A 22,715-nucleotide genomic window follows, 5' to 3' on the forward strand; every position below is an offset into this window, starting at 1 on the left:
TTTGCCATATATACCTCTTAAAATTCTTATGCTACTGTGTAGTGTTTTCAGCGGCAAAGAATAGTCTGATACTAAATTAGGATAACAGAGCTTCTCAGGGCTCATCCCTTTTTCTTAATCTGAAGTGACAACCATTGATATTTGAAAGCATTATTTGTGATGATGAAATCAACACCTCACCTTCTCTTCATGGACTCTAGAAATTTAATCATTAAAGGCTCTTTTATTATTTCATCTAAGGATAAAAATCAATGTTGTCTACTCGAGATTTTAAAGTATCCCTTTATATATATATTTTTAACCACATATACCTTTGTTACTCTCTTTAAAGTGGTCTTCCCACTAGGTAATTTTAACACCTTGGTACCAACAATCAGCTTTTCCACTTGTCTGCATAACATGAATAAATTAGAACAGAACTTTTCCTGTTTGGCAAAATTTACACTAGCTTCAGGGGAAGTTTTACATTGATTATAAAATTTCAACCATGCTTAACATTCTCTGGAGCTTGGCTTTGAGCCACCTTGCCCTCGAGATCTGCAGCGCTAGAAAACACTAATTTGGATAACACTGGGATTCATAAAATTCTCTTCTCAAGTACAAGGACCAAAGATTTTAATTATGTTTCAATGCTGCCCCTGTTGCCTTCATTGAGAGCTGTGTGTGCAAAGGACAGAATACAGCTCTTTTAAACTTCATTAATCAAGATGCTCTCTAATACTCCATGTTTTGCTGCCTTTTTGAAATAACGTGAAGTGAAGAAACTACTAGGACTTACTACTCTTTACCCTTAGCTTCAAATATACTGGCCATACTGACATAGAAATAAGACAAAATAGAGTATCAGACAACTCTAGCATCTCCCCAGTGCCAAAGGCCCAAGCAATCTGATCTTCAACATTTTTATAGAAGCTCACATTACGTAGCATCAGTACCCAGGAGCTCTAATTTTCGTTTCCTTTCATAGGAAATTGGTATTGGAAGCACAGATTGGAAATGATGCTTCGCTACAAATGACAACTGCCTAAATTGGGATAAAAAGGTGTTACACAGTCTTGAGACCAGACAAGTATGACAAAATAAAGAATTCAGACATTTTGCAATTTTGGACTTAATGAAGGAGGATGACAGAAATAAGAATTTAATAGGGAGTGCTTGGAAAACACTTGATGAGTCAAGATATCAGAATGACTTCAGAAAGATCACAAAAGAACACTGCTATGACTTTCAACACTAATTGAAAAGTCAACATACAAATGATATTGCACAAAATTGAAGCAGACAGCCAAGACGCTGTGGTTAAGCACAGGATGAAAATAGATGCCTAATAGGTACACATTTCATTTTTAATCTTCTCGTCCATTAAGGATGCATTTTACCTAAACATTCATACTTTAATGTCTACTGCACTTTCTTGTAGCTTCTGGCTGTGAATTAGATGCCTTAGAACAATGAATCCAGATTTAAAGAATGAATCAAGACAACAAAAATTTGGCAGTTCCTAGGACAGAGAGAGGTTCAGGCTTATCCATTAAAATACTTTAATTGATTTTCTGATTATCCTTCAGCAGAACCTGAAAAGGTCATCCTACTCTCTTGGGTATACATGGTCAGGAAAACAGACTTTTAAAAACAAAGGCTTATTCTAACATTCACTGTAGCTGCAGTTGCTATCATGTCACTACAAGTATATCTCACTAAGAATCTGGATGCAGCAGGATTTGTTTACTTTATGATCTCAAATACTTTCCTAAGAACCATCCTCACTTGATTAAACTGCATTTCCAGCTTTTCATCATCATTTTCAGGACAAATCATACAGAAATAATTTTAAATGTCATTTCATTATATATATAGATATATATTAATTCAAATGAAGTTGCAATAAGGCAAGAAGCAATATTGAATTTAAAGGTCTTTAGTGGACTATGCTATTGGAAACTGCAACAATACTCTTGTTGTTTATTTAACTTTTCTTTGACAGTGCCACTGCCTCTGATACTTATTGATGTTTTCTTCTGAATTGTAGAACCAGTGCAATATCCAAAGAGAGAGCAGGACTTTACCCAACATTTTTTCTACATGGGGACAGAGTTTTATACTTAGAAAACTCACAGTTAATTTTATATACTGACTACAAAGAGCAAAGAATTACCATGTCTTCCTTTATAGGATAGTGTCAGGATGCAGTTTCAAAGCCTTAAAATTTCGTTTCTGCTTCACTAAGGGAGTTCATTTTTTTTCCACCATAATTCAATGCAATTCAATTGAATTCACCCCGCAGGGCATGAAATCCCCGATAGATCAGGTGGGACTTTAAACTGCCATGACTTTGCCTTTTATTAGTGCAGCTAAGCACAGAGAGATTGAAGAAAATTCTGTTTTAGGATGATTTACTTGACACTAAAGCTATAAGCACAATTTATACATGAATAGAAAAAACATATTGTTTACAAGGTAGTTATTTAAAACTATGCTTCTAAGCAGACAGAACACATTACTGGGAGCTACAGCCAGATCCATTTTCTACTCCTGGTTTATTTTGTATTGCCTGTATTACTATGTGTCTTTCATGTAATTCATGTTTTTCAAAGTTCTGCTGCAGCCTAAACAGCAAAGAAATCTATTGCCTGATATAAAACGCTATACCAACTTAATAAAAACATGGAATTGTTTTAAGTAGAATGTGTAAAGAGATTAACATACTTTAATGCAGGTATACACAGAGATAGAGTGAAACAGCTTCCCCACAGATCATAAGAAACTATACCATCATATCATCTCTAATCACATGTAATAAAATGATTTACATTAGAGCTTTTTTTTTTTTTAAATACATAGTTATACTTAAGTACAATGTGAAGCAACTATAACATCCATGTGACAAAGCTTAATAACGTTTCACTAACTCTCCATACATACTATCAGTAATGATAGCATTTATTAAATTTTGGGAGGAATTCCTAACTTGCTTATCTCACGAAAATTACACATAAATGTATATCAGCTGGAAGTCTTACATATTTTTTCAAGTGTTGTAGGAATCACTGAGAGAACTCAAAGAGGAATGTTTAGACACAATCGCTATGTACTGTATACAGCACTTTTTCCCCTCCACACCAGGGGCAATTTTTGTTGCCAACTGTTTTTACAAAACCTTGAGCAGCCTGAAAATTACCTTTCTGTACATTGTCCTCTCCTCATATGCTACAGCATAGCTTCTGCATTCAGTTACAATGCTGCGGTTGTCTGTTCCTATCTCTGAATTGCAAAGTTGAATGACAGTAGTTGAATGTGCTGAAACACCAGGACTAAATGGGGAATTTTTTACAGTCATGGGAGAGTCTGAGATTGCTGAATTACAAATATGCCAAAATAAATAGACTGTAAATGCAATATTTGAAAGAAGGGCAACAGTAGCTATGAAAGGAATTCCATTTTTATTGTTTCTCTACCCATCTGTATGCAGACAGAACTGTCTTTAAATTGTATATAAAATACCATCTATTAATTAAATATACAGCATACCCAATCTTACTAACAGGTTTCTTAAAAGCGTACTGTATATTCAGTGATTGGAGGTAGGGCTTAGATAAACACCGTTTCCTCAAAATCATACAATTTATTTTGTCCATCTCTTTATCAAACTATGAGGTCCTTAGTGAAGTGTTCAATAACAATAATTGAAATTCCAGAAAATCTGTTGTTAGTGGACTTTTAGGCAACTGGCAACATACTATAGAAGTTTTAATAAAAAGCCATTAGGTAGGCATAGCTATTAGTTCCTTCTCCACACACTACCTAAAGCACAGGACTAAGCAATCCTCTCAAATCAAATCTATTTCATGGCAAGTTTAGTTAAGTCAAATTATGTTGGATATTAGAATAAATTTCTTTACTGAAAAGGCTGTGTGGCATTGGAATAGACTGCCCTCGGAAGTGGTGTAGTCACCATCTCTGGAGGTCTTCAAGAAGTGTGTAGATTTAAAACTCAGTAGCATGGTTTAGTGGTGAACTTTAGTACTAGGTTAAAAGATTGGAATAGATGATCTTGGAGCTCTTTTCCGACCTGAATGATTCTATGATTCTAAGAAAAGCACGCTGGAGCTTCTGATTTCCAGGCCACTCTAGGATCATATCGCTTCTTTAATCACAAATACTGTTCTGTATTTCCTCCTAAAATATATGCAAAATAAACAGTGCCTACAATCTTTTTACTGCATTAGCTTCCTTTTAAGAATGTCCTATTAGAGAGTCAAAAGTTTTCCTTTAGTCAGTACACATTATGCAGACTCTTTACCCATAACTGGGGCTATACCAGATGTAGGTTCATTACTCATGTTCAGATTCTCTCTTAAGAATAATGTGCAAGCCATGCTAAAATTTCCCTTGTGACCCTTAAATTGAAAAAATAAATTCAATAACACTGCCTTGGTGCAAGAAGTACTTTCCAAGCAGCATTTTTTAAATAAAGTTTGGCATTTCAAACTAGAGAAAGTTTATATTTACATGTGTAAATATTGAGGATGTGAACCTAAAGAAGCATTTTAGATGACAACCACCCAGAAATTGTACGATATTTTTCCACATTCAGTTAAGATTACAAATATTGTCCTACAAGGATGGTACAACCATACTTTTGACTTGTTCTAAGTATTAATTTTTCCTCGTAAAATGTTGTAAAAGTATGTATATGTGATCCAGTCCCTGGGAAACATTTTAGTACTATTTCCTAAAAAGAGTTGTTCACATGCAGCTTGAAAATGAAGTCTTCATAGAATTGCCAGTGGCTGACAAAGATTACCAAACAAATATAAGCCAACATAAAATTGCACTGTATGTTGCAGTCTTTGCTTTGAAAGGAGTGCAAGTGCAGAAAAATCATGATTCAGCAAATTAGTCTCATTGCTGTTCAGTTATATATATATACTTGTGTACTTAATCACTGTTCTCTGCTCCCCCACCCCATCCCCTTCCCCCCTCCCATATGATCAGCATCATCCATATTAGCTCTTTTCTCTTTTTGGTATCTAAAAGACAGTATAAATAAAACAAACAAAACAAAAACATACTAAACATTCTTATGTTCTACTATTTTATTTCCTGTGATAAAATCTTTTCTACCTGGGCAAATCAGTAAAACAAAAAGATAAAGCCATTAAGGGCTATATTCCTATTTTAGAGACTAAGCCCAGCAGTTTCTCTACTGAATAGTACCAAACAAATGAGAACCACCCCATTCTCATTTCAACGGGATCAGAGGGAAAATACCTATGGATAGGGTACTCCAGGATACTTCATAGGCTATAGCATCAGTCACTAATCTAAATAACATTCATTGAAATAGTTTTTCTAAACGTACATTGTCGTTTTTGGTTGCTTTTGCTTTTGAAGTATTTCACTGAACACTTATCTTCCTACTTCAATAATATATGTTTTAAATATGGAGTCAAATCATAACTTTTTTCAGCGTAAATGCTGAATGAAGATTTTCCTGATTCTATATAATGTTAAACTAGATGAAAAAACAAGGGGTAAAAGTATGTACCAAAAAGGTACAGGTTAAGATGTATTATGTTTGGTCCATTTGTACTCAGCCATTTAAATAAGATAAATTGAAATACAATGTACTAACTACATATAGAAAAGCAATAGCAATGTCAGGATACTTTGTTTTCTTTCCTGTTTTATCTTTCCACCTTTAACTTTCAAGAAGTTTATTTTTAGGATCATGCAGTGCTCATGAATTTATACAAGTATGATAAAAGCTCAGATACTATCCTTTGGTAAATTTAGCACTCATATCATGCTTTTGAAAAACAACTACCTCAAGTCAAAACCAACCTTTTGTTTATATGTGGATTAATCAAGTAAATCATTGTCCATTATTTTTCATCCTCGGTTAATAAGCAGATATAGGTATGGTATGAATTAAAAAACTATATTAGAAAAGAAGATTGAAATCATTATAATTTGTTTTATTAGCCCATTCAGTCTAAGCTTAATTTATTTTTTTTACACTCTAAAAATACCACAATAAGTAAAATTAATTTCTGTGATGAAATATAATACTTATCACCTAATATTCTGCAGAGGCAGATCACAGTAAGTACTGAAACTTCCATCATTCCACAATTCTAACACAAGAATGGGATAAATACTGATACATTTCATTGCTTTTTCTGTTGAATATTTGAGTAAAATCTTAAACATATTCAATAATGTTCAAAAATTGAAACTTTGAAAATATCTTCTTGTATCTATTGTTGACAATTACATGTTCCTCTTACCTCGTTTTGGAGGTCACGGATCATTTTGCTTTTCCTTTCCATTTCAGTCTTCAAAAAGTTAATCTAGAAGTTTTAAAAAAATGCTGAGTGAGTTTTTGAAACGTAGGTAAACATCATCTCAAACTTTTTTTTTTTTTTCGGACTGGCTTTAAAAAAAATACAATTATACCTGGCCCTAACAAATAGTGTTCTAGTATCTTAGAAAACTATCGTTGGTCAACCACATCGGTATAGGTCACAGTTATTTACCGAATAATCTATAAATGCATACTATGCATACTATGATATGTACTAGGACACATATAATGAAAAGAAGAAAATCACTGCATAAAAAGGCTTTGTACCAGTAGATATAGTATTTGTTCTTTGGAGTGAAGTCCAAGGTGATCTTAAGAAAATTCAAGATTTTTATAAAAATATTATCTGACATTATAGTCTATAATATTTTAACCATCTAAGAACACCACATCTTTAATAGCAGGTTTCTAACAGTTACTTGATTCGAATGCTATGTTACTGGAACTAACAAGATGAAGTTCTCAATTCCCATCAGACTGATCTATGGAATAAAGTGTAATTTGTATATACAATTGTTTGAATTTGGTCCTTTGTCCTTTTTTATTTCAAACATTTGTCCTGGAAGGTAAAACTTTCCATCTTAGTTTATCAAAGAGTTTAAAATATAGTATTTACAAATCAGCCAAAGTTTCTCTTAGGAATAGGCTTTCCTCTGGACTTAAAGAACATAATGGGAAAAAGGAGATAGTGATTATAACAACTACGATTAAATCAACACAGTCTCTTTACTTTAAGGTATCCACGAGCATCTTCCTCCATTTTCCACAAGTCTCATGCTTATATACCCAATACCCCATTCATTGTTCTCTCCACCATTGATCCAACACTCTACCTACATTCCTGGGAAACTACAGCTCATCTGCCGCTGCAGAAAACTTGTTAAGAAAAACAAAATCTCAGAAAAAAAAATTACTTTTTGAGTTAGACTACAAATAAGCTGACCTAGAACATAGCTTTGATTATCACACAGATCAAAAGCGACAGGGAATCTGTGCAATGTGACAGTTGTTCTTAGAATCACGTCCTCACTCAAGTAGGTAGATGTCAGTAATTTAGCCATCACTGGGCTTGACATCACTCTTATCAATATCAAAAGAGAAGTCACAGAACACTATCACTTAAGAGAGCAAAGTCAGTAGGGGGTACATGGGATGAATATCAACTGACACACATAACAGAGCTTCTTTTTTAAATGCTTCCCAAATTTTGTCTAAATAATTAGGTAGGTTATGGGAACACTAACTATGTACAGATACCAATGAGGATCATGTTTTAACAAAAGATGAATACATTCAGTACTTCTCTAGCGATTATGTCTGCAAATAATGAAATTTGGTCTATGTACAATGTATAATAAATATCAAGTTTTTGCACAACAACAAAAGTCACAATCTAAGTATGAGGTCAGGATTAACTGAAAAAAATAAGAAATTAACTATTCACATGATATATTTTCTGCTGTTTAAAAGATTTGCGAACTACCATCCGATGTTTACAAAAAATATATTGCTCTGTTAAAGAGCATTCTTTTTCTTCACTCTAATTCTCAAGATTCACAGATTCACAGATTTCTCTAGGTTGGAAGAGACCTCAAGATCATCGAGTCCAACCTCCGACCTAACACTAAGTACTCCACTAAACCATATCCCTAAGCTCTACATCTAAACGTCTTTTAAAGACCTCCAGGGATGGTGACTCCACCACCTCCCTGGGCAGCCCGTTCCAATGCTTAATAACCCTTTCGGTAAAGAAGTACTTCCTAACATCCAACCTAAAACTCCCCTGTCGCAACTTTAGCCCATTCCCCCTCGTCCTGTCACTAGGCACGTGGGAGAATAGACCAACCCCCACCTCTCTACAGCCTCCTTTCAGGTAACTGTAGAGAGCGATGAGGTCACCCTTGAGCCTCCTCTTCTCCAGGCTGAACAAGCCCAGCTCCCTCAGCCGCTCCTCGTAAGCCTTGTTCTCCAGACCCCTCACCAGCTTGGTCGCCCTTCTCTGGACTCGCTCGAGCACGTCCATGTCCTTCCTGTAGCGAGGGGCCCAAAACTGAACACAGTACTCGAGGTGCGGCCTCACCAGAGCCGAGTACAGGGGCACAATCACTTCCCTCGACCTGCTGGCCACACTGCTTCTTATACAGGCCAGGATGCCGTTGGCCTTCTTGGCCACCTGAGCACACTGCTGGCTCATATTCAGCCGACTATCCACCAATACTCCCAGGTCCTTCTCGGCCAGGCAGAGAAGAGAATGTTAATATTCCTTCAGAGCATATCACTTCTACCTAAATATGAATATATATGAAATACCAAAAAAGATATGGTAGTGGATTTATTGACTGAGTGCTCTCTATACATAGCCTGTAAATATAAGCTTGGATCTTTCAGGGAAAAGATATCTATGACACAACAAAATTGTTAATTTAACCAGCAAGTTAAACCAGTAATTTATGTTGCTCCTCACATATACATGCATTTGATATCAAACTCAGTAAGTTTGCAGATGACACCAAGTTAGGTGCGTATGTCGATCTGCTCGAGGGAAGGAAGGCTCTGCAGGAGGATCTGGATAGGCTGGACTGTTGGGCTGAGGTCAACTGCATGAAGTTCAACAAGGCCAAGTGCCCAGTCCTGCATCTGGGGCGTAACAACCCCAAGCAGCGCTACAGGCTGGGAGAAGAGTGGTTGGAAAGCTGCCTGGCAGAGAAGGACCTGGGAGTACTGGTTGATAGGCAGCTGAATATGAGCCAGCAGTGTGCTCAGGTGGCCAAGAAGGCCAACAGCATTCTGGCTTGCATAAGAAGCAGTGTGGCCAGCAGGGCTAGGGAGGTGATTGTCCCCCTGTACTCGGCTCTGGTGAGGCCGCACCTTGAGTACTGTGTTCAGTTTTGGCCCCCTCGCTACAAGAAGGACATGGAGGTGCTCGAGCGAGTCCAGAGAAGGGCGACCAAGCTGGTGAGGGGTCTGGAGAACAAGTCTTATGAGGAGCAGCTGAGGGAGCTGGGGTTGTTTAGCCTGGAGAAGAGGAGGCTCAGGGGAGACCTCATCGCTCTCTATAGGTACCTTAAAGGAGGCTGTAGAGAGGTGGGGGTTGGTCTGGTGACAGGACGAGGGGGAATGGGCTAAAGTTGCGCCAGGGGAGGTTTAGGTTGGATGTTAGGAAGAACTTCTTTACTGAAAGGGTTGTTAGGCACTGGAATGGACTGCCCAGGGAGGTGGTTGAGTCGCCATCCCTGGAGGTCTTTAAAAGACATTTAGATGTAGCCCTTAGTGATATGGTTTAGTGGAGGACTTGTTAGTGTTAGGGCTGAGGTTGGACTAGATGATCTTGGAGGTCTCTTCCAACCTAGACGATTCTGTGATTCTGTGATCACTTTTACAGACATTCTAAATAGTGCTAACTTACACATTTTCATTATTCAAGTAAACCAAAACTGTAAGAACACTACTTTTTTTTAAAAAAAAAAAAAAAGCTATACCAGCATTAATTAAGAAGCCATTCATTTTTGCTTGCATATTACAGCAGCATTTTTAGAGCTGTTCTACTAAATCTCTAACAGCTGAAGAGCCACTTGTATATCTGTAGAGAGCTACATAGGAGGAATTTGTAAGGCATGGCTACTGGAAGTACTATAGAGATAATCTATCTATCCATTTAAGTACACCTATGTCTATAATTTCATGCTTTAAGGCAGATGAGCCTGTACCAGATTATCTGCATGATGCTTTTAGTCAGTCCCAAGGACAGGGAATAACAATTTTGCTTCAGAATCTGAAGTCATAATGTACAGTTTAGGGGCAACTTGCAGTGCACAAACTGCTTTTCAAGAACAAGTGTAAAATTTGGCTTTCTGTCTCCAAATCTTGATAGCATAACACACATGAATAGGTTAAAGCATAATACACATGAATAGGTTAAAGCTCAGCTTTAATATAAACGTACACAAAATGAAAAAATTTAAACTATGAAACTTTCTACATAGAATCATAGAATGGCTTGGGTTGCAAGTCGCCCTTCAGGATCCCCTAGTTCCAACCCTCCTGCCATGGGCAGGGACACCACCCACCAGACCAGGTTGCTCAAAACCCCATCCAACCTGGCTTGGGATACTTCCAGGGATGGGGCATCAACAGCTTCTCTAGGCAACCTGTTCCAGGGCCTCACCGCCCTCATAGGAAATAATTTCTTCCTAATATCTAACCTAAATCTACCCTTATTTAAAGCTACATCTTTTCCACTTACTACCCGCTCTTTTTTCTTGTTTGACATTCAGCTCTTTCTTAATGTTGGCTGTCTTTAATTACTATCTAGCTGTAATTATGAAAATACATAATGAAAATGGATCGGTGTTCTAAGGCTGAACTGCAATATTAAGCAAGGACACTGCTTCTGTCTCCTGGAGACAGACATCCAAGGTACTCAGAGCTTTGTGTGCTTCAGAGCTCATTATGTTTATTAAAGGCAACAGCTTCCATCCAGTAGCCTTTACTCACAGCAGTCTGTGACCTTGAAATGTTCAAATTAAATTTTCCCCTATCGAAATACAGAATGCTTTAGCAGATGGCAGTGATCTAATTCTAAGAGTCAGACAATAGTTAGTTATTCACTACAGACGAAGGATGAAGGAATACCAATATAAAGTCATTACTGCACAGTCAAAACTCAGCTGTACACTTATTCGCTTACCTCCAGACATCTTGTACGCTGTTCAGGACTAAGACCTGAACAGTTAAGATAGGACTGAAATACACTCGCCAACACTTAACTTCTTAGGTAATATTTCATAGCCCTTGTATACTCAATATTCATTTTCATTGTCTTATTTTCAAGTTAATGTAGGAATTGATTCCAAAAGCCAGAGAGAATGGGTTACACTTTTACATTTAAACATAAAAATAAAAAAAAATTCCCACCTTTGGAAAAAAGTGTTTGGCAAAGTGTTAAATTCTTCTGAAAGCAAAACTAAACATTTTTTTGCCTATTAGTATTTCGTAGATGAACGTAACTTAAGTTGTAAGCTGTATTTTAATCAAGAAACATTTTTGTCACAGACATTTAGGACTTGGACCTGTCACAAGAATTGTTAGTAAACAAAACACATTGCTCAAGTGAAATGGACGTCCTATCTTTTTATGAAAAACATTGTAAGCATGAGTTGAAGATAGCTCTAAAGATTCTTCTTTGTCAGTGAATCTCTCTGAAATCAATTTTGCATGTTCTATTTGTATTTTACTACTAAGAACACCCTACTGATATCAAATTAACCATATCGTTTATTTTTTGCAAGTCATGAACAATCTATTACTTAATTCTAATTTTTCATAGTGAATACCGAGAAGCTGGAAAAAAAAAGATTTTGTGCTGACATATTTTCTGCTTTATTTTGACAGACTGTATAACAATTGTATTGTCAAACAACTCCATCACCATGTCTTTTTAAAAATTGTTACCATGATATAAAATAGCAGCAGCAACAAAATGAAAAGGCAGACCTAGCTTCATCTACTTACTCTACCTTCCCTGTTTTTTTTCTCCCTATCCTCAAGGTCATTTTCCTGTTCCATTCTTTACTTTCTCATTCATCAACAACAGTCCATCTCATTTTATAGACTTTGAAGTTAATGGAAAACAACTTTGCACATTTTTTCCTTCCTAAAAATAACTGTATCATTGAGGATACTAATAGTATGAAGTGCAGACAAGTGAAGAGCCCTTATACAAAAATCTCTCAAGGGTTTGTTAACCTAGTGCAGAGATACAGAATCACTACTTATCTATGTATTCAAGTTCACTGAAAAAACACTTGAAAGTTACATAAATGTATCATTTGTCCTCTGTTTCTTTGTTAACAAATGTGAAAATTGGTCCATGCTCCCTAATTCTGTGTCTTGGACAAGTGATTTCACCTCACATTTACACATAGTTTGACTTTATTAACTGCACTACAACCTATTATAAACTACTTTGGTAATTATTAAATGCATACCAAAAAGCTCTATCAGCTTTCTACCTGTTGGCTAAAGAGGCCAACAGGTTATATGGATTTGTCCTATACAGACAGAACATTTTGTATAAGTATTGTACACCTAAATCCAGCAGAATGCTCTTAACAAACATAATTTTAGAAATATTTTTTGAAAGATAAATAATCCATAGTTCTATTGTGAGCTGGCTGGTAGACCAGAGAAGATCCTCACAATACAAAGAATTCTGTAAGACTGCATTTGACCTTGAACTTTGCAACATAGGATTATTTGAAAATTTAAACCATCCTCACCACAATAGTTTTCCTCTGCACATTTTATTATCCTGGATAGAGGCATGAATTGAACCTAATTCTGCCATATCATTTCTAGAAAAAAAAGCTTGCCCTAACATGCTTGGCTTCTCTAATCCTAAAGAGTTAATAAATAAATAACAGGGTAAACATGCACAACAAATTTCATAACATTTGTGCTATCCTTTATAACTGTTGCTGACAAATCATTTGTGCAGATGGTAGTGAAAAGTGTTGCTGTATGTTGCACAAGATTCGGTTCTAAAGTGTAATGCATTGCTGTAGCTGTAGCATCTTTTTTTCTTTTGGTTTACTCCGAGCCCTTCAATACTTTCCAGGTTATTTTTCATGTAATTTGACTGACGTAATTCTTGCAAATTCTTGCATACTCTTTTGGATTTACATAATTGAAACACTCATTACCATCACACAGATCGTATGTTCCCTGTTGAACATATACAAACAATTAACATGCTGTAAGCATTATATTATGTCTCCTCAAAAAGAGCAGAAAATGAATATATATATATATATCCAACCATTTTTTTCTCCAGCGTTTAATGCACATGGCTTTGAGAAATGTAATTCAATTCTTATTTACTCAGATAAAAATCAATACTTAGTTCACTGAGTCCTGTAGAATAAAATATGCTTAAGTTTGGTTAGAAACAAGAATCACAATTAGAATTAAATTCAAGCTTCCATTCTCAAGCTAGGCTTGCCTCGAAGTACCTAGACCTTCTTTCAAAGCAGTCATATTGCTTTCAAAAATACAGGAAACAGAGAAACGATCTGAAGAGTAACACTGTGTGACAGTAATAATATTTATTTCCATTTCTATCGCAGCTTTCATCTGAGGACCCCGAAGCGCTTTTTGAATATTCGTTCGGTCTCACTGTAGTGGTGAGTTTCATTATGTACATCGTACCCTGCGGCATAAAGAAATAAATGCCACAAACCAAGGAGCCAGTACTGCTTTCCTTAAAATCAGTGGCAGATTTAATACTCTGTTATTGGCAAGTTTTAGAATACAGCTCAAGATTTCAGTTTCTCTAACCATCTGACAAGTCCAAGTTCATTTCTATTATCAATTCAGAATGTGTATTTTTTGTGTGTGTGTGTTTTCATTGTTGTTAGTTCGTTTGTTTGTTTTCCTGCAATGGATTTGTACTCTTCCCAAGTTCTATGCTGGAGGCTGAGTTTATGCAAGGCACTGTTGCTCAAGTTAAAAAGATAGCATTACATCATAAAAAACAGCCAATAATCCATTCACTACAGCTGAGGTTTATTTAACGCAGCAGGATTAATTTTCAATACCAAAATCTAATATAGAGATTTAAAAAAAAAAAAAAAAAAAGTTTTCCACTCTTAATTTGTAGGGCTAGAATTTGCTCTGCCACCAAAGCGTCAGTGCATCTGGAAAAGACAACTTTGGAAAAGCATGTTTTGCATACTTATCAGAGAGGATTAAGTTCTAATTCTTATTTCAGGACAATATATCTTGCCTTAGTACAAAATCTTAAAACACGGACAGATTTATGTTTGTTCATAATAATTAACACATTTATATATATATATATATATAAAATATATACACACACACGCATATACTCTTCCCTGATTACTAAGGAAGATCCAAGATACTCTTTTCAAGGTTCAATTCAGCATTCAGTTTACTTATTTTTTCCCAATCAAAAAGAGAAGAGGGCTTTTATTCTCTGTAGAAGCCTACAAGTGCCAACAATCCAGTAATTATATGTTGTGGGGCATGAAGGAACAGGTAAAACAGTATCTTTACCCTTCTGAGTAACAAAGGGGAAAAAAAAGAGCGCTTTCAAAGATTATCTCAACTGAAAGAAACCTGCAAGAGAAATACTTACTTCAAAATCTACCTTGTTTCTAATTAGAAGGGAGCATGTAAAACTATTATATAGATATATTATAAATACATACTATATATTTATAACCAAAATCCAGCATGACCATATAAATGACAATTCAAAACTATATGAAAATTCAGGTTAAGCATTGACGTTACAAATGCTTAAGTCTGTAGTTGAAGGACCTACATGTGCCTTCCCACCCTACTTATATCTAAGAATTAAGCAAAGATTTTTTTTTTTTATTATTTTCCCCTGTGATAGCAAAATCTGGCTACTTATGTCCCACAGCATTACAGTGCTCTATACAAATCCAACTAATTGTACTATTTATCCAGAATTAAAGCATGAAATCTTAATGGGACTTACTACCTTCGTGTAGTGACAATTATATCTTATCGTATGATCAAAATCAAACTTTCTGCTGTTTATTTTCTTGCTGAAAATCAGTTGTAAATCAAAAAAGTTAATGACAGTATGACAACATAAATTGGTATAGATGAGACATGAGGGTCCATAAAGGTAACCTCATCGGTGTAAGGACTTAGTTCCAAACCTCTGAGAGGCTAGGTACACACATCTAAATCCTACAGAAATTAGTGAAGATGAATATCTTAGGGTTTGACTTTCACCACATCCTTTCTTCTGAAGCTTGTACAGTACTAACATACTTGAAACATTAGATTTTAACATAAGATTTTTTTATTTTATTTTTTTAATGTGCAAACATATTTGAGATTACAACAAACTGCTGAGGCAGGAGGTTTAAAAAAAAAAAAAGACAGAAGGAAAAAGTAATGGAAGAGGGACAGGGAATCACTCACGGTAGCTTGCTGCTTTTCTGCTTTCTCAGCTGCCTCATTAAGCTGCTTTTGAAAGGCCTCCTGAAGAGATTTCATTTCTTCCCTAGTTTGTTGAAAACACAGAACACAAACTTCATCACAATTATCCATTAAGAAATTATTCTTCACTTTCAAGAAAAGGCACCTTTAATTACTCAGAGTAATGGACAGATGTGCTGTATCTACAGGTGTTGCTAATAACACTACAATGACCCCGTGAACTGTGGTACCAATGCAAGACAAATTACCTATGATGGAAATTGTCTACCTTTCACATCTACCAAGAAGCATGCTGTGCAAAACATCTGCCAGTGCATAATTTCTAGCAAGAGACTGGCACAATAAGAACAAGAAAAGCAGGCTACTGAAAATACACTGAACTGGCACCACACTAATATCAACAGCTTGTTAAAAAAAAAAAAGTAATAAAAATACTCTGATGTAATTCAGCTTTCACTTGGCTCTTTCTAGAGAGAAACGAGGAAATTCGGTAGAAGATTCTGGCATACAACTGGACAAGAGAAAAAAAGTACTTGTTTGGACTGTTTATTTGATGGTGATTCCAAAGATGATTGCAGCAAGCTGAGATCCTCTGCTGGCCATCTCTTTGTACCCATGACAGATTTTGGAGCTGTTACAAAGTACCAGAGTGACATATTTCAGAACAGCTGCAGAGCATTATCAGTGCTGCTGCTTGCATGGACAAACCTCTAGGAATAAGGACCAACACAGAACTGGGTTTATATAACATAGAACTGGGTCTATATACAGCTGATAATTAAACCCAGTGAAAAGTAAATTGGAGTGGAAGGCTTCTAGTTCAGACAAGAACAGAATTTGTGAGCTGCTGTTTCTTAGCTGACACCTCAATTACTTTTGCAATTTTGGGAAGGTTGGTACAAACAGATTTAATTGAGATAGTGACTGAGCAGCATGAAACCGATGTATCATCAGCACAGTACAGCTCCGTTTATTGTATAAACAGATGTGATCATTCCAAAATGTTGATGGTGCACAACAATAACAAAACTGGTGACACCGTAGAAAGTGACCAAATTTTACTTGCAGCTTGAGAAGTACTGAAGAACTCACACAAAAGGAATAAAAAAAAAAAAAAAACAATCTAATGGGAAGCCAGCAGAGCTAGCACAAGCCAAGATTCTAGCACTCCAAACTTTACTGTGTCATCCATCACCACAGGAATAATCAAAGCAGTGGTCGCAGACCAGACAGAGCTCACATTTGTCCAAACCAAGTTGATTGTAAGATTAATATTGTAATATATTTTGGATTGTGGTTCAAATACAGCACATTTAAGTGGAACCCTAAGTTCACTGTTCTTGACTTACTGCAGAAGTATTGCCTGAGTTTCTTGGCAAATAAACTGTGACCATTTGTTAAATTCTATGAGGGAGATTCCTTGGCACATTGTTAACAGTTGCTTCTTATATTGGACTTCCATAGCTCTCAAAGTAAAATACAGTGAGCTCGTAAACAGTTTTCAAGTACCCACAATAGTTCCAAGACATTCTATTGAAGTATATATCAAAAGCCTTTTCTTTGCTGCAGGAGAGTGAGGGTTGCTCAGTAGCATACTGCATGTTGCATTGATTCCCAGTCTGTCTCTGGGAACTGCTGCTATGCAATAGTATACTCGGTAGTTGATACCCTTAGAAGCACAAGTTCACATTTCCTTTTGGATGGACTTTGGGACCAAGGGGACATTTATGAAAGATATTAGGAAAATAACTTGGAGTATATGACTAATGTATTTAGTTTTCCCTTAGCCCACTGGATTTTTCCTATCAGCAACTCAGAACATCTATTCACTGTGTAGTCTTAATACTTGTAAATCACTTAATGTCACTGCTTTATATAAGAGTTGCACAACAGTCAAACCACTGCAAAAACACAGTTATGTATGAAGGATAGAGCCCATGGCAGGGGCAGCTATGATGCTGAGAAATATACCTTTCAGTTGTATCAAATCCATATAACATATAAGTGTTTAAATAGAATAATTGCTGAACTAAATGCTTTAATCATTTAATAGATTTATCTGGAATATCTGAAAGATTCTGATGTATGTGATCCTTCTCCATGGAAGTAAAAATGTAAAATTCTGTGGTATTTCATTATGGCTTCAATTTGTTTTGTATTGAAGAACTGAAGGTCGTTGTATTACAAGCCTTCTATACAAGTGTAATTTTGTATGTACTTCTACTAAATGCAGTATCAGCAATAAAAGGAATAAAGAATTTAAGTATTGCATTTCTAACAATGAAGGCAGTATGCACTGTACTTTAAGTTTTTAATATGTTTTTCTTTCTAGACAAAAATTTAAGAAACATATTGTTTCAGATGAAGTGACCGCTCCCTATATTACTTATGTTTGAATTCCAATATTTAAGAGAATTAGGTCACACAGTGCTGAGAAATAACAGTACTAATGAAAAGAAAGTGTCATGTAGAAGGGTCAAAACCGTTTTCATTAGCAGATATCTCACTGTAGCATTTTAATGCCTTTTCCTCATATATGTCCAATATCAGCTTGTATGTCATTTGTTTTCAAAATTTCCCTGAATAACATTCCTTGCCTTTATTTTACTGTTATTCTTATGATCAGCAGCACCCAGACTACATTAGTGTTTATAATTTAAAGCAGAAAGACGGATGGCCTTTTGTAATCTTACATCTTTTTGTCTAGAAAGGAAAGAAAAGGAAGAAGGTGTGTCTTACCTTTGCTTTTGGCCCAGTTCCAGCAGTTTCTGCACATCACCTCTGGCTGATGCTTCATCATTTTTCAAAGACTGGTAACAAAGCAAGAAACCAATTACCAAAGAGATCTTGAATGTTTTTCATTTGTGAAATGATTAATTGGGACCTCTTTCATAAAACATTCCCAGTGAATTACAGATATTAATGAGAAAAGGTTAGAAAAGGAGGAATAGCCTGACTTTTCTCTACAGCATAACTCACCACTGCTAACTGTACACGTCTGTTTTGCCTGTTTAAGTGAGATCTGATTACATGATATAAGTTTAGAAGCACCAAAAATACATTAAGAAGGCAAGACAAATACAAGTGTGAGTACAGAATATAATACCACAGACCTCTTTGCATATCTCTGGATCTCTGAAGCATTAAGTCTAAAATACCTCACACAGTATAATTTTGCTGAGTACTACCTTCAACTTTGCTGCATAAAAAATCCCATTCTAAAATAAAGTAACTACATGCTGGATCACATTTCTATAAGAAATAAGAAAAAAATATAAAAAAGTAGTGGTAAAGTATTTAAGGCAGCAAGGGGGGTGGTGGTGGTGAGAAAATGTTCTATAGGTAACAGTTCACATTAATTAGAACCAGAGAAGTCTGGTAAGACGATATAACACAATAATGTACTATAGTATATTACTGACACACAGTACCCATTTTTTTCCCATAAGAAGATAGCAGGATGCTACTCCATATATTTTTTCCCAGGTAGCTTATACCATCTTAGAGGTAAATATGCAATGTCAGAAAAATACCATCCATTAAAAAGGCATGTAATACAGGGAAAAATCTCAACTTAAAGGGAGTCTGAACGTTTTCACTAGGCCAGCACGTTGTATCAGTCAAAGACAAACATGTTCTTGAGTGATCATCTGGTGATTTCAGTACTTTGGATCCAGAGCAGGATCTTTACTCTACTTTTCACTCTGAAGTGCTGATTTGACTGTGAAGTTAATCTGACTATTGTCCTTTCAGTTTATGTACAATACCTCCAAAATCTCCCAAGTTAAATGCAGAAGCGTCTCAGCTCTAGTTGGCTGACTGCCAGCTCGTCTAATACAATTTATCAGTTGAACTTGTAAAGTAATCCCCTGCAGTAAATCCAGTGACTCTGTGTAGATGGCATATCAACAAGGTAAAGTCAGCAGCTACACTAGGCTGTGTATATGCAATTTGTCAGCAAAGATGGCAGCCTACAACAGTAAAGGAAATCCCTTCCTAGTAGCTGCCAGGGTAAATGTGCAGGGTAAGTCCACTAAGACAGCTTATTCTTATTCTGTTCCTCTTTTTGTTCTACTGTACTATATTTTGTTTATTGAGTAAATGGTCAAAGGGATTTCAGATTCATTCAGATTGCATTTTCCTTGAAAACATCCATTTTACTTTCAGTGCAAGATCAACAAAATTATTATTTGCATATTAAAATCAGCAACAACAAAACACACATTTTTTTAAGTAAATAGTCTTCAATCCTATGTCACAAAACCCAGATGTAACCTAACCTGGAGGTTTACTTTAATTCCCTCAAGTTCTTTAGAAGTCTTCGACAATTGACGAAGGATATTGCTCCTTTCCTTAAAGACTTCTTTCAGCTGTCTCTCCAGTTCTTCGTAGCCCTGTCTAACACAGAAAACAAAAGCATGAGATCCTCTCACAACATTCCTCAATGTATTTGAAAACAGTTTACCCAAATTTAATTAACTCCAACAAGATCCCAAATTGGAATGTGGGAAGGTCCCCCCCTCCACCTACCCGTATAAAAACTTGTTTTCTCCCAATTTAGATAAACAGATGTGTTAAATGTTAACCTGATGTGCTGCATCTGAGTATATAAATCAGACTGAAACACTGGCAATTGTTTATTGTTTGTGTTGAACACGAGACAGAAAGGATGTATTTAACATGAATGATGGGATAGTATGAGATTTTTCTTGTTTTGAAAGATATTCCACACACGAAACCAAGCAAAACTTTCACAGTACAAAGTTTCGTGACACCCAGTAATTTGGGGAAAGAATGATTCAGTGCTATCTGAACTTTGTAAAGCCTATTTCATGTAAAATTTTCCCCTGACTGAAACCTCCCTGTGGTATAAACTAGAACCAAAAATATGCTAAGAGGAATCAAACTTATATATGAATTAATTAGTAAGACAAAATATTTTGTCTATCCCTTTTAAAAACAGTAATTCTTTCTTACAAAGTAATTATAGTTTTTAAAGTTTTCTGTAAAATCCCCAATGAAATCCATCTGACATATTGGTTTAGGTTCAATGAAATATGTATCCAACTCTCACATGCCATTTCGTGTAAAAAGCAGACATCTCAGATAATTTTAAAACAACAAACTTTTTCATTTAAAATCATGGTTTTGAAGAAGACTGATCAGTAAACATCCATTCCTTGTACAAGTGCAGTAGGGGGTCTTTTTTTCCACTAACCTTGCAGTAACTCTACTTGTAAGTAACTCTTAGTGTCTCTAAGAAGGGGAATAAAAACCTCAACTCTGCAACATAGGTCTGATAAGAAAATAGCACCAAAGACCTTGAAGTTAAACGGTAATCTTAACATTCCTTTAATGGATTTTTAGTACGCTCTTAAGCAAAGCAAGTCAGTAATGTAAATATGCTATCTAATATCAGTCATATCTTTGCAATAGAGGCATCACGATATATGATTTATGAAAAAAGAAAACAATTGTTCAATAGAAAATGGTATTTGGGATACCTAGCAGAGATGAAAGTGAATGAAGTATCTCTTCCATCAACATAACACTTTAGACAAAGTATCTTCACTTTATATTGAAGTTTGACCAATAATTATATTCTGCTCACGTTGCCAGAATGTGGCAGATCAAAAAGCATGGAACTGTTTGAGTTTGCATCTTTCTAATGACACACAAATATCTCCAGTTCCTCACTGCTGCAAAAATAAGAACAGGGATGTTTTGGCCTGCAGTGTAGTACCCAATACTTTCAGTGAAGATTATCAGCACACACTAGGTTGACTTCCATTTTTCAGTAGAAATTTTATTTTAGAGGGCAGCTGAAGAAGAAGAGAGGAGAGAGGGCTCCCTCTGCCCCCCAATAACGAAAAATGTTAAGTTTTCCCAGGATGGAAAAACACAAACTAAAATCTAATGCTTCCTCTACCTGGTAAATAAAATACTCAGCTTTCGGCAAGTTATTTTATTTTCTTGGTGTGTTTTGCTTTTCCTCTCAATTTGTGAATGAACTTTATTAGAAGAAATGGTGGCTTCAGACCATTTCTATTATGTTCATCTACCAAATATAAGGAAAAATTGGAAATCATTTGGGGAAAAAGAAGTGCCTCTGATAACAGCTTTATGAACATGTAGGGCAAAGTCCATGCAAGAAGATTATGTCAGGACTCGATTACATGTAACCTATGTAGTAACTCAACAGCACTCAATCTGATTGTCCTTGATATATAATAACTAATGTTATCAGAAGTACACGATCAAACACAAGTCAGTCACATCATAGGTTTACAAGGAAAACCCATATGCTGAGAATTTGAACCTTCCACAATTCAGAATTATTTACAACCCAGTTTTTGCTTCATATGTTTCTCTCAAGTTGCATGACAACCTACTGTTACATGAACACTAGCTCTAGCTAGAACAGTAGTTCTAGCCAGTGCTAGAACACTTGATAAATACTAACATTTTAGTTGTTACATGCAACGAATATTATATGCATTAAGCTTTATGAAGAAACACCTACAGCTTTTGTCACCACCCCAGCTATATGTGATTTTTAATGAGGTATACATCACAGTAAAAGAGCTGGCTCGCCTCGGTGCCAGGAAAAATATTAAGTGTAATCAGCCTGACAAGCTTCAGAGAATACTCCTATTGTAATTTGATAATGAACAGAGGTTAAGCACGAATTTCCTCCTGGTAAAGTAATCAGGTAGTTTCAGTAAGGTCACCATTTCCATTCTTCTTTAAGCAGCACAAAACATGTATTAGACTTTTGCCATTGAAATGTCATGCTTTTGTTTAAAGTGAAACCCTGCATTAAAAAATCCAACCAGGTGGTAACACTGTCTTAAATAATCACTTCAAATTAAAGCCTTGTCCAGGACTTTAAATTGCTTGTTCTTTATCAATTGCTAAAGAATTGTTAATTTAATTGTTCCTTAAATTGTTGACAATATTACTTCTGATATTAATCTTTGATTCTTAGCACTGTGTCCAAGGACAGTGTTCATGTATCTGACAATAGTAAAATTCAACTTTGCACATGGCTGTTTATAATACAACTGCAATTTCTGCATTGAAAAGTTAGGCCATTTAGACCAACCAAGAGCAATTTAAGTGAAAAATAAAATTAAAAGTAAAAAAGGTGAATTTGTCAATACAAAATAGTATTTTGTATTTATATAGTATAGTATATTGTAGTCATGAATCACTTAAATTATTCAACTATTCAAGGACTCTTATTATTTCAAATAATTGAACATATCTTCACTTTTGCACCTTAATAAAAACAGGATTCCCAGGACTGAGTTTAAGCAAAGATAAAACAAAGACTTAAGCACTCAAT

The 22,715-nt window shown here is 35.6% G+C and overlaps 1 protein-coding gene across 7 annotated transcripts in view; it reads right to left on the reverse strand.

Annotated features, from left to right (window-relative positions):
- LUZP2 (leucine zipper protein 2) overlaps positions 1 to 22,715 on the reverse strand; it is a 345,602-nt gene that overhangs the window by 89,060 nt on the left and 233,827 nt on the right. For 5 of the 7 annotated variants that reach the window (XM_080593097.1, XM_080593098.1, XM_080593096.1 and 2 more), the window contains 4 exons: positions 19,648 to 19,765; positions 18,107 to 18,177; positions 15,350 to 15,431; positions 6,291 to 6,353 (listed from right to left, as the gene is read on the reverse strand). In XM_080593097.1, coding sequence (XP_080449223.1) covers positions 6,291 to 6,353; positions 15,350 to 15,431; positions 18,107 to 18,177; positions 19,648 to 19,765 — 334 coding nt within the window. The remainder of the gene's footprint in view (positions 1 to 6,290; positions 6,354 to 15,349; positions 15,432 to 18,106; positions 18,178 to 19,647; positions 19,766 to 22,715) is intronic. The other 2 variants (XM_080593094.1, XM_080593093.1) reach the window with 1 other exon arrangement.

Source organism: Anser brachyrhynchus (assembly GCF_964034855.1).
Source record: "Anser brachyrhynchus genome assembly, chromosome: 5".
NCBI classification, from domain to species: domain Eukaryota; kingdom Metazoa; phylum Chordata; class Aves; order Anseriformes; family Anatidae; genus Anser; species Anser brachyrhynchus.